This window comes from Labeo rohita, chromosome 3 (genome assembly GCF_022985175.1).
Source record: "Labeo rohita strain BAU-BD-2019 chromosome 3, IGBB_LRoh.1.0, whole genome shotgun sequence".
Classification (NCBI taxonomy): domain Eukaryota; kingdom Metazoa; phylum Chordata; class Actinopteri; order Cypriniformes; family Cyprinidae; genus Labeo; species Labeo rohita.
In genome coordinates this window covers 25,831,000-25,846,991 of record NC_066871.1, presented here as the reverse complement: position 1 = coordinate 25,846,991, position 15,992 = coordinate 25,831,000, and the positions used below count along the sequence as shown (strand labels likewise).

Below are 15,992 nucleotides of genomic sequence, written 5' to 3'. Positions count from 1 at the left end.
CAGCGATTGAGGTGTTTTGTTGCTGGATGTAATAATGAACATAGCAGTCGTCATTTACTTCTGACATCTGAGCCACTGAAGATGCAGAGGATTAACGTTACTTTCGTTTTTGAAGGGCATGTGCCCGCCGATCTACCTAAATGCGTCTATGATCGTGCAAATCATTTGTGATGCAGCTTCACCTACAGAAGAAGTTAGTATAAGGTTTTTTTAATGAATCTTTGCAAATCGCCTTTTCTAACACTGTGGTAGTTAGCAAGTTCCCTAGCTGAAGTTTACACCGCTTGTCACCCCACGGAAGAGAGGGGTGGGGTGAGCAGAGCTCATTAGCATTTAAAGGGATATGCAAGCAAGGGAAACTTGCTTTGAACAGAGCTGTTTTTGACAAGGTGAAAAGGCTGGTTTTACACTACCATTGAGAAATTTTAATCAAAGTATGATATAGACTTTTCATTAAGACACTAAAGAATCATATCAACTTGTGGAAAATGGGGCTCGGATGACCCCTTTAACAATCTGCATTTGACCAATATGTAGGATCTGAGTAAGGCAGAAGAGAAATCTTCAACACTGCAGACTTTAGATGCTTGTTTTACCATCAGATCAGGTCTGTTTGAAGCTGGAAGGATCTGACGCTGGGCAGACAGATGTGTTCACGCCTAAGGTTGGCCTGAGGGTGAGGTGTTCACCTCGCTGCCATACTTTGGACAGAAGCACTCCTTGAAACACTTCACGTTTTTGTCATGTTTGCTCTTGTTACGCAGGTGATGTTAAGTCTAATGACTTGGTTACCTTAATCAAGGCATCCGAGATGACTGTCCAAACATGTTGTGCTGACAAACATGAGATTGCTGATGCAGCGATATTGCTGTTTTAAAATGACACTTAATTCAAATATATCTACTTGTACTCATTCCCAGATTAAAGGATGATAAATTAACCTTTATTAGTTAGCTTTGATGCTGTGGGTACGACATGCTCCTAAACTTCTCCATATTACTGTGTAACACCCTTATTTAGACACACACAGACTGACTCAGTAAATGATGTGCTTTCTAAGAGCAAAGAGTAGACTGGTCGCCAGTGCTCAACGAGAGAAGAGGGGGATGATGGGTAAACATATGGGTCATGTGATGCAGGCCACGGTGATCTGCGAAAGTGTCAATTCAGCCGAACAACCGTTTCAGCCCATCTGTTTGTTCTCTCACGCTCACCTTCATTATTTATTAATGGATGGATATGACCTCGTTCTGCAGTGGAGAATTTAAAGATCAGTCCATTTGTCACCCAACTAAGGCTGGCCCAGCAATATAGTTATAGGTATCTATCTATCTATGTATCTATCTATATATCATCTATCTATCATCTATATCTATGTATCTATCTATCTATCTATCTATATATATATATATATATATATATATATCATCTATCTATCATCTATATCTATCTAGCTAGCTAGCTATCTATATATCATCTATCTATGTATATATCTATATATCATCTATCTATCATCTATATCTATCTATATATCTATCTGTCATCTATATCTATCATCTATCTATATATCTATATATCATCGATCTATCATCTATATCTATCTATATATATATATCATCTATCTATCATCTATATCTAGCTATCTATCTATCTATCTATATATCATCTATCTATCATCTATATCATCTATGTATCTATCTATATATATATATCTATATCAACTATCTATCATCTATATATCTATATATCATCTATCATCTATTTATCTGTCTATCATCTATATATCATCTATATCTATCATCTATCTATTTATCTGTCTATCTATGTCTTTCATCTATCTATCTATCATCTATATATATATATCAACTATCTATCATCTATATATCTATATATCATCTATCATCTATTTATCTGTCTATCCATCTATTTATCTGTCTATCATCTATATATCATCTATATCTATCATCTATCTATTTATCTGTCTATGTCTTTCATCTATCTATCTATCATCTATATATATATATCAACTATCTATCATCTATATCTATCATCTATCTATTTATCTGTCTATCTATCTATCTATCTATCTATCTGTCATCTATCTGTCTATCTATCTATCATCTATATATCTATATATCATCTATATCCATCATCTATCTATGTATCTATCTATCTATATATATATATATATCTATATCAACTATCATCTATATCTATCTATCTATCTATCTATCACCTATATATCATCTATCATCTATTTATCTGTCTATCCATCTATCATCTATCTATCATCTATATATCATCTATATCTATCATCTATTTATGTCTATCTATGTCTTTCATCTATCTATCTATCATCTATATATATATATATATAACTATCATCTATATCTATCATCTATCTATTTATCTGTCTATCTATCTATCTATCTATCTATCTACCTATCTGTCATCTATCTGTCTATCTATCTATCATCTATATATCTATATATTATCTATATCCATCATCTATCTATTTATCTGTCTATCTATCTGTCATCCATCTATCATCTATATCTATCATCTATCTATCTGTCTATCTATCTATCTATCTATCTATCTATCTATCTGTCTATCTATCTATCTATCTATCTAAAATTATAAGTTCTAAAATGAGGAGGCAAAGTCCTCAAAGTTTTTTGTTTTTTTTTAATCAAATGTTAATTCATACCCCAGCCACATTTTCTTGGTTAAATAAACATTACTTACACTAAATAAATAAAAATGACGACACTGACTCGTCATCTCCGCAGTAGTGATGCACCTGTATGCATATTTCATACGGATTACATGATCTAAGTTTCAAAGTTTTGCACTCAAGTTCACAGAGACCGAGACGCTTGCTCTCATTATTTTACAAAAGCACAATGTTTAATTTTTATTCTGAGTGCATACAAATAATTGTAGAGTCTTTAAAGATTCAAAAGATGTATTACTCTTATATGTACGACCAAAACTGACAGAGTATTTTAAGAGCAAGTGATCTGTCAGCATCTGTCATGCAGTGACTGCGCTACTATTCATCTTTCACACTCCACACAGACACTTCAATAGCACACATTTTTCTAGGTGAACATTAGATTGAGCGGCCATGTAAAGTTGCTTCTACTAACATATTTCAGATGATAAGCCATATTTGTGGTCTATGAATAACAGGCGAGTGTTTGGATGTTTAAACAATATATTTTATAACATATTTTATTTGTAAACTTATGTTCAGCTTTTCTTTTTAATAGTTAACTGTTTTGGAATTTCAGTCATCAAAGCTCTGTAAATATTGATCACAGACGCAGAGATTTGCTTTAAATTTCACAAAGCTGATTAATTACTAAAAACTCTCACATATCATGTTTTCATGCCATTTAAAATCTTATTTTGACGTGTGAGTTGTTTACTTACTTTTTTAAGTTAGTCTTTCCATTAACGCCATTATATTGTCTATTCAGACCGACTTGTAAACACGGAATGAGCATGAACAGAAGAGGCGGGATTTACTGCATGAACCAATCACAGCCAATCGTAACCCGTCGTATCCAATCATATCGTGACGGAGGCATTGCCTCCTTTTACATGTCTTTCCCTCATTTATTCTCAATTAAAAACTCACCGCATGCTTTTTTGACTAAGGTGGCTTTAGAGGGTTTTGAATCTAAACTTTTCATATATATATCACATATCACACGCACACAGTGTTTGACATTGTTTGTCTGTTTTGTGTTTACTATAATATCCTTGACCTTCAGAGAGGAACACATGGCGCCCATGCTGTCTGATCTCCATCTTACTTTCATTACTTCTATAGTTATAGTTTGGCTTTAGTGTTTACTTTTTGCCTTCTTGTTTGAATTTACTTTAAACATTTTGTCTTTATAGTGAGTAAAGACTATTGTGACATTCGTATGGAGTGTATGCATTCAACTGTGACCAGACGAACAGAGCACCAGCCGGGTGTTCGCAGGGATACACCTGAACGCAGCCGTCCCTGCACTGATTATAAACACATATCACAACACTAACAAAAACAACAGAGCGCCCACCCACACACACACACGCTGTGCTGATGACTGTTTACACGCATAATAAATAACTTCATCACACACAACCGTTTCTGTCAGGAGGAAAAAGACTCATGCGGTGTGTCTTCCTGTGACGTCATCAGCTCTCAAAGTCTCTGTGCTTTTATCCTTTTACAATTACAGATATGCCAGCCAGGTGCACGAAATCTTTTTACGCTTTTCTTTGAAAGCTGGTTTTCTACTTGGCTGTCATTTGCTGGAAGAGAACTGTAACTAGGTATGTTTGCCAATATTTTGCTGGCACATTTTGAAAGATTTTGTAAAGTAACTTAATACTGAATGGGTCATTGCGTAATGCACTGTATTCTGATCTATAATCACAACCATATCGGTTTATCGGAACAAACTGGAATGTATTTCTCTCTCTGTCCTGTTCTGTTTTCACAATTCAGTTGTTCCTTATTAGTATTACACTGTTCCTGTTTTAATACTGGTAAAGTAATAAATCAAAGCTGCGTGCAACAGTAGAGCGGCTGCATAGGCCAATAAAAACAGGAAAGGCTCCAGTCTGAAGTTCTGCAAAAATGTTCAGTAGCATTAACCGCTCTCTCTATTTCTTTCTTTCTTTCTTCCGATGAATAAGGGCTGAATTAGTCTCGGTATGGTTGGGTTAGGGCAGCTGATGTTGTCTGTGCTTAAGTATCATTATCTAATGCTGTTATTTCCCAAATCCCCATCAGTCATTAGTCAGCTCTGTCTAAAATGACACACTGACTGATTCCAGTTCAGCACGGCTCCCACAGTTCCTATTACAAACAGAATATGTAATAGACTGAGGTTCATTTACAGTTTACTTCAAAACAACAAAGTGCATTTAAATTATGCATTGCTGTTACAATATGGGTAAATCTCATGAAGACATTTCCAGGTCACTTTCCTCCCAAATCCAAAGAGGAAAAATATTTTAGATTTTGAATAAAGAAAACCCATTTAGAACCAATTATATATATATATATATATATATATATATATACACACGGACGTCACGGTTCGGTTAATGCAGTCAGATGATGAATACAGTCCGTCTTAGAAAATACAAAAATATTACCATAAAATATATATGTTTTTCTTTTTAGCAAAACGTACGCTACCAGTAAGATGTTTAATGTTTTTTGAAGAATAATATTTTGAGAATAAAGAGCGAAATATAACAAGCGTAAAGACAAAATACTCTGAAAATAAAGTCAAAATATTTTGAGACTAAATTTTAAAAATTTTGAGAATAAAGTCGAAATATTATAAGCATAAAATCAAAATATAACAAGCATAAAGTCAAAATACTGCCAGAATAAAGTCAAAATATTTTGAGAGTAAAGTTGAAATATGTTAAGAATAAAGTAGATTTTAAGAATAAAGATGATTTCTTTTTTTTTTTTTTTACGTGGCACTAAAACACTGTCATACTTCTGCTCACCAAGCCTGCATTTATTTGACCCAAAGTACAGCAAAAACAGTAAATGTTTGAAATATTTTTACTATTTAAAATTAAATATATGTTTTCTATTTTAATATATTTTTTAAATAGTTTATGAATGAATTCTTGTGGTTTCTGATTTGCTGCTCAAAAACATATTATTATTATTATTATTATTACTACTACTATTATTATTATGTTCAAAACAGCTAAGTCGGATTTTTTCAGGTTTCTTTGATGAATAGAAAGTTCAGAAGAACAGCATTTATCTGAAATGGAAATCTTTTGTAACATTATAAATGTCTTTACAGTTTGAAGCATTCTTGTTAAATAAAAGTATTAAAAATTACTGACTTTAACCTTTTGAACGGTATATTGTATAGGCTTTTTATTTCAGATAAATGCTGATCTTTGGATCTTTCTATTCATCAAAGAATCCTGAAAAAATGTACTCCACTGTTTTAAATATTGATAATAATAATAATAATTTTAAATGTTTCTTCTTTTTTTTGATTTGTTAAGGATCATGTAACACTAAAGACTTGAGTAATGATGCTGAAAAAGTAGCTTTGATCACAGGAATAAATTACATTTTAAAATATATTCCAAAAAAAAATATTTCACAATATTACTGCTTTTGCTGTATTTTGGATCAGATAAATGCAGGCTTGGTGAGCAGAGGAGACCTCTTTAAAAAAAATCTTACTGCTCAAAAACTTTTGACTGCTAGTGTACATTTCTTTAATTTATTTGATTATGTGTTGAAATATGTTTAAACATGTTGTTGACAGGGTTTAAAAGAGATTCACTTACAGGAATCAAACCAATGACCTTGTGGTTGTTAGAGCCAAGCTCTACCAGTGGAGCTACATGATCACTTTCTCTCCGGCTTTATTAATGAATCAAAGTAGTCAATGGAAACTGATATCTGTCCGCTAGCATGTGTGTATGTGGATCAAAGTCATTTTCCTGATATGTGAAGAAATGGCGACTGAGACAGTAGCTGCGATGCTGAGAGGTTTGTGTCACACACACATTGCCAGGGGTTTGTGTGTGTGTGTGTGAGGGAAGGGGAAACTGGAAAAAATGGACAGCTAAATATTTCAGTAGTTGCTGATGTATGCTTGTGTCTAGACCGGGATGAGGGGGCGAAGATACATGAAAGAGGCATGTGTGTGTGTCTTTGCCAACACTGGGTAAAAAGCGACAGGAAATAAGCACAAAGGTCACCGAATGTGTTTTTGTCTGTCAGTAAACAAGAAGCTTGTTTTGTTACACTAAAAATGAATGCAGATGCTTCTCTAATTTAACATTCACCGTCTTTATTTATATCCCACGCAGACAGAAAAAAACAAAAAGCACCCAGTTGGGTTATTGATGTAAAGTGTCCTGTCCTGAAACATAAGACCTCCTCTATTTCAGGCCTGTCGTCCTAAGTGCTTCTCGGCGCTCACAGAGGACTGTAAACGTTTCGCTTACCGAGAGCAGAAAGTAGGATAAAGCCCCTTTAGGAAACACTCACAACAACGACCTGCTGTAAAAAATGTCTTGTCATTTCTAAATGTGCCAATGCAGTTTTTAAATGTGTCTGTGAATGAGCATACACTATGTAATTTTTTAACTAAAGAATTCTGAAAAAAACTGCCATTGTTTCCATTTATCAGCATTGATAATAATAATAATAAATGATTATTGAGCAGCAAATCAGCATATTAGAATGATTTCTGAAGGATCATGTGACACTGAAGACTGGAGAAATGATGCTGAAAATTCAGCTTTGCATCACAAGAATAAATTACACAATAAAATATATTCAAATAGAAAACATTTATTATTAACTATTAATAATATTTCAGAATATTAGTTTTTAGTGTATGTTTGCTCAAATAAATCCAGCCTTGGTGAGCATAAGAGACTAGATATTACACTGTAAAAAACAATTTGTTGAGTCAACTTAAAATTATTTGTAACCTGGCTGCCGTAAAATTTTAAGTTCAGTCAACTCAAAAAAAGTTTATTCAACTTCAAATGTTAAATTATACTAAGTGACAACTTCGATATTTGAGTTGAATCAACTTCAAATTTTAAGGCAGCTAGGTTACTTACCCATCTGTTAAGTTTAGCAAACACAAATATCTAAGTTGTTACTTAGTACAACTTAACATTTCAAGTTGAATAAACTTATTTTAGTTGACTGAACTTAAAATTTTAAGCCAGCAGGGTAACAAATTATTTTAAGCTGACTCAACAAATTGTTTTTTATTTTTTACAGTGTACTCGTTTAAAGATTGTCAGTTTGTTTCCATCACTTCCTGTTTTCCTCTGTTACTCTCTCTCTCTCTCTGGTTTTCCTCACAGACTATGACGCTGAACATTCAGCCTAAATTAATGCATCAAATACAAACACACACACAGAGGCTCATATACCATGTCCGGCTAATTGCATAATTACTCTCAGCTTTCTGCCTGTTCTTTGAGTCTATATGTGAACGTGTGAGTGTGTGAGGGAGCGAGAGAACATAATTATGTGTTAATAAGTATACGTGTGAGACACTAATTATGTGTTAATAAATGTATTTGTGTGAAAGTAAGTGTTATATTTGTGTGTGTTATGAGTACATGGAGTATGCATGTGCATGAGCATTTCTGTCTATGTCATGGCCTACATGTGTGTGGGTTTAAATGTGAGTATGAGAAGTTGCACTTACTGTCTAAGCATTGACCGCATTCGGTCTGGGTGGCCCCACACTCCTTGACCACTCCCTCTCCTGGAGGACACTGCAAACAGCACTCCCCGTCATGAGTGTAATTGCCTGACTCACACTCCTCATCTGTGGGCCACTCCAGCTTAGAGCCAAACACCAGCCCCAGCTGCAGTAAAAAAGAAATGACATTATTATTCCATCTCTCTAGGGGTCCACAGGTTCCTAGTCTCCAATTACCCATAAACCCCTGAGATATTTTGATGTTAATACATTAATTTGGTGTAAAGTGTTTGCAAGGCAATATAGTCATACTGATATTCCTCAAATGCTGTTTCCTTCTTATTCACCACTAATTGCTGCAATTTATTCAGCCTGAACCACCTACAAACTCACACTTATTTGTTTTAGGATTAGATTTGGTTGTGGTTACTGTGAACTTAAATGAAAAAAAGTAAATAAAGTTTAATCTCGTATTGACTTTAAAGGATTAGTTGACTTCCAGAATAAAAATTTCCTTTTAATTTACTCACTTCCATGTCATCGAAGATGTTCATATCTTTCTTTCTTCAGTTGAAAAAAAATTAAGGTTTTTGAAGAAAACGTTTCAGGATTTTTCTCGAAATAGTGGACTTCAGTGGGTTGAAGGTCAAAATTCAGCGTTTCAAAGGCCTCTACATGATCCCAGATGAGAAATAAGGGTCTTATCTAGCAAAACGACCAGTCGTTTTCTAAAATAATCAAAAGATTGATATACTTTTTAACCACAAATGCTCATCTCGCACTAGCTCTGCAATGCACAAACTTCACGTATTACGTAATCACGTTGGAAATGTCACACGTGGTTAGTTTTTCATCTGTGTACTTCGGTTCCAAAAGGTAGGGTGGGGCAAAAAATCTAATTTTCTCCTTCAACTTCATAATCATCCAATGTTTCACCTTTTTTGTAAAGGCTGTTTGACTTTCTTTGCATGTTTGCTTTGTAAACACTGGGTCGATAATTTTGCCTACGTCATGCGTCACCTTTCCAACATGATTACGTAATGCGAGAAGTCAAGCTACAGCAAAATGAGCATTTGTGGTTAAAAAGTATATACATTTTTATTTTAATTTTTTTTTTAATTATTAATCGTTTTGCTACATAAGACCCTTATTTCTCTGATCGTGTAGAGTCTTTGAAACTGCAATTTGGACCTTCAACCCGTTGATCCCCATTGAAGTCCATTATATGGAGAAAAATCCTGGATGTTTTCCTCAAAAACCTTAATTTCTTTTGACTGAAGAAAGAAAGACATGAACATCTTGAATGGCACGGGGGTGATTAAATTATCAGGAAATTTTTATTCTGGAAGTGAACTAATCTTTTAATATTGCATATTGCAGATACATTTAATTCCATTTAAATGAAGATGCATTTATTACATTTATTGCAAAATGATTTAAGATATATTTAAAAAGTACCAGAATTAAATTTATGCTTAATACAAGACAAAAAATACTGGTAGCACTTTATTTTACAGTCCAGGGCCCTCATTTATCAACAGCGTGTATGCACAAATGTGTGCGTAATGAGTGTGTAAAAACAGTTTCATGCAAAGTGTGAGATCTACCAACTTGTACTTTTATATAGGAATGTGTGTAAATATAAGGACAAAATTATTACTTATTATAGTAATTACAATAACTGGATAAAAACTAGGTACCAACACTGAACCTTCCCCTAAACCCCAAACGTTAACCCATGTAGTTACTTTATATTGCTCAGTATTTTCTTAGGTAAGTACACTGTAAATACATGTAAGTTCACATACTGTCGAATAAAATTTTAATATCTTGATTTAATATCTTGATGTACAAGATTTAATATCTTGTGTAATTTTATTTCTCAAGTCAATGTATATTGATTTAAAAATGCTTAGATATTTGTACTAGAAAACTTTTTTTTTCTTTCATGTTAATCCCCCTCATTGTCCATAACTTCTTTCATATTTGCTGCATATGGGGACTACAGTTTGGTAACAGCTGCATCACAGCATATTGTGCTGATTGCATTTCACTGGTGTGTCCAAAAACTGGGGTGTGTTGAGCAAGATGAGACAGGCAGCCTGAGTTATACATATGTCTACTGCATGTCCAGCTGTTTCTGTCGTATTGTCATGGGTACGATTACACATACTTCACACATCGAGGTCTCACGGATCAGAGTCCGCAGACCCTCTTTACCCAAGACATCTATTAGCCCTACCCTTCCATGTGCTTCCTCTTTCACAGGTCCTGATCTATTTGTTGAGTATTGTCAATAACCCAAGGGGTCATAAACATCTGTACACACTGGCACTGTAAGAGGTGTTTATGGGCTCGTTTTGTCTCAGACGACAGATGTTTGTGTGCGGTGTGTTTAAGAGAACTTGGAGGCTCATTAATGAGGGCGCAGGCTTCACTTTGACTTAATTTACTACTGCTGCGCTTCACTTTTCCTCTCTCTATAGGTTCAGTCTGGTCATGTGATCACACTCAGTGCTGGTATGTGTTGTGTTTTATGTGTATAGAGCTCAGAGTTGACCACCCACAACAGAAATATTTTTCCGATTCATTTTCTCCATAGGAATACTTAGGTTTCTTCAGAGGAGTTCACTTCCAGAACAAAAATTTACAGTACAGACATCCACGATGTTTGTCGTTCTTTCGTCAGTCGGAAAGAAATTATGTTTTTTGAGTAAAACATTTTAGGATTCTTCTCCATACAGTGGACTTCTATGGTGTCGGCGAGTTTGAACTTCAAAAATGCAGTTTAAATGCAGCTTCAAGGGGCTCTAAACAATCCCAGCCGCGTAATAAGGGCCTTATCTAGCATAACGATCGGTTACTTTCATTAAAAAAAATGTACAATTTATATACTTTTTAACCTCAAATGCTCGTCTTGTCTAGCTCCGTGATGCGCATGCGTAGTCTGTGTAATCCGGGTCAATACAGTTAGGGTATGTCGAAAAACTCCAAAACTTCAAAATCATCCTATATTGCTGTTTTACCTTATTTTTGACCTTCTTTGCATGTTCACTTTGTGAACACGTTCACTTTGTAAACTACTGCTGCAGTAGTGTAAACAACAGGCATAACCATAAGAAATACTTATGCATTTTAAAACAAAAATGCACTCGTGTAAACGTAGTGTAAGACGTGAACCAAAGCAACCAGAGATGAATCACATTACAAACTCTGATTTGAAAAAAAAAAACAAAAAAAAAACTTTTTTTGTTTAAGAACTATCCATATAAGTGTTGCAAATTATGTAAAGTAGTACAATAAAAATACTGTACTTTAATGAAAGTGTGCATTTGTAATAAATTGACACATATAACTAATAATAAATAATAGTAATATTACACTCAATATTTTGAGTAGTATGCTACGCCTGCGTCCTACGTCATCCGCTGGAACGCCACTCTCTTGTGAACGCCCATATGACAGTTAGCGAAAGCTAGAGATAACAGTTCATAAAGTTTCAAATATGAATTTGTTTTACACAAATGCATTGATTCACTTCAAAAGGTCTTAATTAATCCTCTGAAGCCATTTGGAGCACTCCTTATAATGGATGGATGCACTTTTTTGGGCTTCAAAAAGCCCAAAAAATCTTAACACCCATTCACTGCCATTATAAATCTTGGAAGACCCAAAGCATTTTTTAATATAACTCAGACCGTATTTGTCTGAAAAAAGAAAATCATATACTCCTAGGATGGCTTGAGGGTGAGTAAATCATGGGGTCACTTTCATTTGTGGGTGAACTATCCCTTTAAGCATGAACTTGCATTACACTGACTGCTGTAGCAATATATATCATATATTAATCTCCAAGCACTAGGTAGGTTTGTTTTGAAAAGTTTATGCATTAATCTCTTTCTCTGTGGTGTAAATGAATGGCATTTTTACTTCTGGAACCCTGCTGTATTGAGGACTAAGTGGGCCTTGTAGAAGCATTTCTCTTTAATATAGCTGTGAAAAGAAGCACAGATTCATTCATTAACCTGTGGAATCCAGAGCGTTTCAAAGACACTCTCACAAACAAGCATGTGAGCGCACACACACTTATACGGGGTAATTAAACTCACAGCACATTTTTCTCCTTGCATTCATTAATGAATTAGCATACTCTCTCTCTTTCTCTCTCTCTCTCTTGCTCACACAAAACATCCTTTAATAGCAACCATAGCACATTACAAGTTGTAACAAGCTGCAATTCAGACACGTCATCACCATCTAGGTTTCCCACAGTCAAGGTAAAAAGGGAAACCCTCTCTAATCTCCAGCACATTTTCCTTAAAACATCACTTCTTGTTCCTAATCTTATCTCCCTTCCTAGCCTCACTCTCTCTCACACACTCTTTGCCCTTTAAGACTCCTCTTTCTGCCCTCCTCCTCCTCCCTCTCCCCTCCTCATCCACATCCTCTCTCGTTCTCATTCAGAAACAGATGCACCAGTACAGCAGCCAACTCACCCCCTCATTTACTCTCTCTCTCTCTCTTCGTCAAACCCTGGCTGTCTTCATTTCTTTTTTCTCTCAATTTGCATTCGCTTGAGTAAGCGTGCCGATGAGTTAACTTGGCATGCTTTAATGGACTCCCCAGTATGGAGCATGCCCAATGCTTAAGACATCTGTGTGTACGAGTGTCTGTGGATTTACTTAACTAAATTAAATCTGCCAAAATCTTCCTCTGGTCAAATCCAGAAATGTTCTCAAATAATGGGTTATTTGAAGTCTATGGTTTGTCCTGAATTTACATAGTACATGCAGGCCCTATCATTACTGTGCTTTTCAATGAACTGCACCTGTCCGTACAGCACTGGCCATGAAATATCATGAAACGTCAAGAAGCCCAACATGCTCTCACTTTTTTCACCACCAATTAGGCCGTTTCTGTCCCCGCCAGAGTGCACGCGGAGCATAGAGCCTTCACGCAGCTGTAAGATCACACTCCAGACGGAGCGCTGCTGGCTCATGTGTCGGCGGAGAGTCTTCACTGACTCCGTGCACCTGGATTAAACTCAATTGCCGGCTCCGTTTGCCATTTTGCAAATCAGATCACTGAAAAGAGGTCACGGTGTAATTGTGTTTAGTCAAGAACGTGTGCATGCTTAAATTGATTTGGTCCATGTTACACGAGACTGGAGGTGGTGAGGGTCACGTAGGGCACTCGGTAGGGGACCCTCGGGGTCACATGCTTACGCACTTTGAGTTTTGCGCCCTGAGCATCAAACGTATCCCTTACAAAAATGTACCATGATAAGTTCACGCCAAAAATACCGCAGGTAGCTGATTACGGTGGCACCACTGTCATCATCAATAAAAGGAAAAATAAAACGCTGAAAACGACAGCACTCTAAAAAATAAAGGTTCCAAAGGAGTGTTTTTGCAGTGATGCCATAGAAGAACCATTTTTGGTTCCCTCAAAGAACCTTTCAGTGAACAGTTCCTAAAAAAGAACCATTTTGAAGAACATTTCAAAAATCTAAAGAATCTTTTCTGCATTTGAAAGGTTCCATGGATGTTCAAGGTTCTTCATAGAACCATTGATGCCAATAAAGAACCTTTATTTTTAAGAGAGAAGATTCTGAAAACGTCTTCCATCGTGATCTTGTGGCTACGTTGAGATTTTTTTTTATCATTTTCAGTAGTAACAATAATTATACCTCCTGGTGGAAACTATGGTTACATTGGTAATCCTTATTTTAAGGGACTGTGATTAATTCTGCACATCCTTGTTGATAGGTCTAGTCTACATGCCTACGCAGGGGATGATTTATGGCTGGATTTATAAGCTGGTTGCCCTGCTAAAAAAAAAAGCTAAAACCAGCCTAAGCTGGTTGGCTGGTTTTAGCTGGTCATCCAGCTTGGTCTTAGCTGGTCATAGCTGGGCAGCAGGCTTGTTTTAGAGGGGTTTGGGCCACTTCCTTAGCTTCTCAGGCTGGGACAATCAGCTAAAACCAGCTTAGCCAGGCTGGAAGACCAGGTAAAACCTGCTACTTCCAGCTTAAACCAGCTTTTTCAGCTGTTTTTTTCTCCCAGCCTGACTAGGTAAAGTTGCCAAAACCTCTCTAAACCCAGTCTGCTGACCAGCTATGACCAGGCTAGATGACCTGTTTTTTTTTTTTCACCAGACTACTTTTCATAATAAACGTATAAACAAATAAAAGTATCCACAAAAGTTACTCAGGGCATGTGTTTTCACCTGCCGTTCGCGGACAGAAATCGTTTGCCCGAGGGCTTAACCATGTCGACAATACCAATTTCATACCGACCGAACATTTATAAAAAACAATGCGTATGGTTTTATTACAGATTTAAAATATTGCAAATACATCCTAAAAACAAGTTTTGTGTTTCCAAAACTCTCTAAATCGTTTGACTACATGTGCCAAGGACAATTTCGGGTTGTGGAAGACGCACTTCATCAGTTCGCGGCGCGAAAATTACCTGAGGGAATTCCTTTAAAAAATGTTGATTCCCTTGAACGTCATGATAAGATGGACACTATAAACACACACAAATAGTAAATCTGCATAATATAGCCTATTAAAATAAGATATAATGTGGCAAACATGAAATGAATTAAGCCGGTCAAATAATTCGACAAACTCATATGTCAAGGCAACTTGACATGAAAGTTTGGATACAGCTGGGTGCGCATTGCTGTGCACTAACTGTAGACTTTTCTGGTAGCTACATAATTAACAATCTGAACGTGTAAATTAATTTTAAACGACTGTAGGGGTACAGAAGGCTGACACCTGTTCTCCAGAAACCGGGCAGCTGAGATTAGTCATCACCACAGACCGAAAACAAGTTCAGCCGAATCCGCAGGCGCTCCTCAGACCCGCATCAGCATAACCGGAGCATCACGAAGCGCTTCACCTGATGTCAATTAACCCACATTTTCAACAAAACCCAGCTTCTGATCGCATGCGGTCCGATCTAAACTCATGCGAACACTTACCGCTCCACAAATCAAGATCCACACCAAGGTGTCCATGTCTGATATGTCCCTTCCCTCTCAAACTGTAAATCTGTGAGTGTGAGTCGTGAAGTGAAGATCAACCCTCCGACAGTTCATATTAGGTCCATGTGGGTGCTGCTCTGGTGCGTGCCTGGTGCTTGGGACTTTAGGACTGTACGGAAGCGCGTGCCCTCGCTGATGCGCGCTAACTGTCCTGTACTGTCCTGTACTCCGCACTCAGCGCTGTCCAGCAGTGCACTGCGGAGGAGAGAGTCGTGCACGCAGAGATGAGGGGGGCACGACTGCTTGCCAACTCCCCCCATCAGCACCTCTCTCTCTCTCTCTCTCTCTGTCTGCTCCCTTTCTCTCTTTCTAGTATCTCTCTCACTTTTTTATCTCCAACACGCATATGCAGAAGACTGAAGGAACTGATTTAATCTGACCGCATTTAGACTCATTATTTTTACGTATTGCTTTGGCGTCGCCTGCATATCTGTATGCATATACATCTCTTATTCACACGAGCATCTCTGTACACTGACTCCGTTCTGCACGCTCTGGATTTTAAATTTATTGAATAAATCGCATTGTTTGAAATAGTACATGAAGTGTATGTGCAAACCAAGCCCTTTAAAATGAAATGTAAAAATAAATAAATGAATAAAATGCTTTGAGTGAATGAGTGTAATGGGTGTGACGTCACGGGACTGGTGTAATCAAACAGACGCCACAGGAGGGCGACTGCAGCCAGTGAGTCACCAATGT

General features: G+C 36.4%; 1 protein-coding gene across 1 annotated transcript in view; it reads right to left on the bottom strand.

The window, feature by feature from the left end:
- The window catches only part of ngfra (nerve growth factor receptor a (TNFR superfamily, member 16)), a 49,194-nt gene extending 33,677 nt beyond the window's left edge, over positions 1–15,517 (bottom strand). The window contains exons 1-2 of the mRNA XM_051106132.1: positions 15,228–15,517; positions 8,238–8,400 (exon numbers count right to left, since the gene is read on the bottom strand). Of these exons, the coding sequence (XP_050962089.1) occupies positions 8,238–8,400; positions 15,228–15,263 (199 nt within the window). The 5' untranslated portion in view covers positions 15,264–15,517. The remainder of the gene's footprint in view (positions 1–8,237; positions 8,401–15,227) is intronic.
- Between the last annotated feature and the right edge of the window lie 475 nt (positions 15,518–15,992).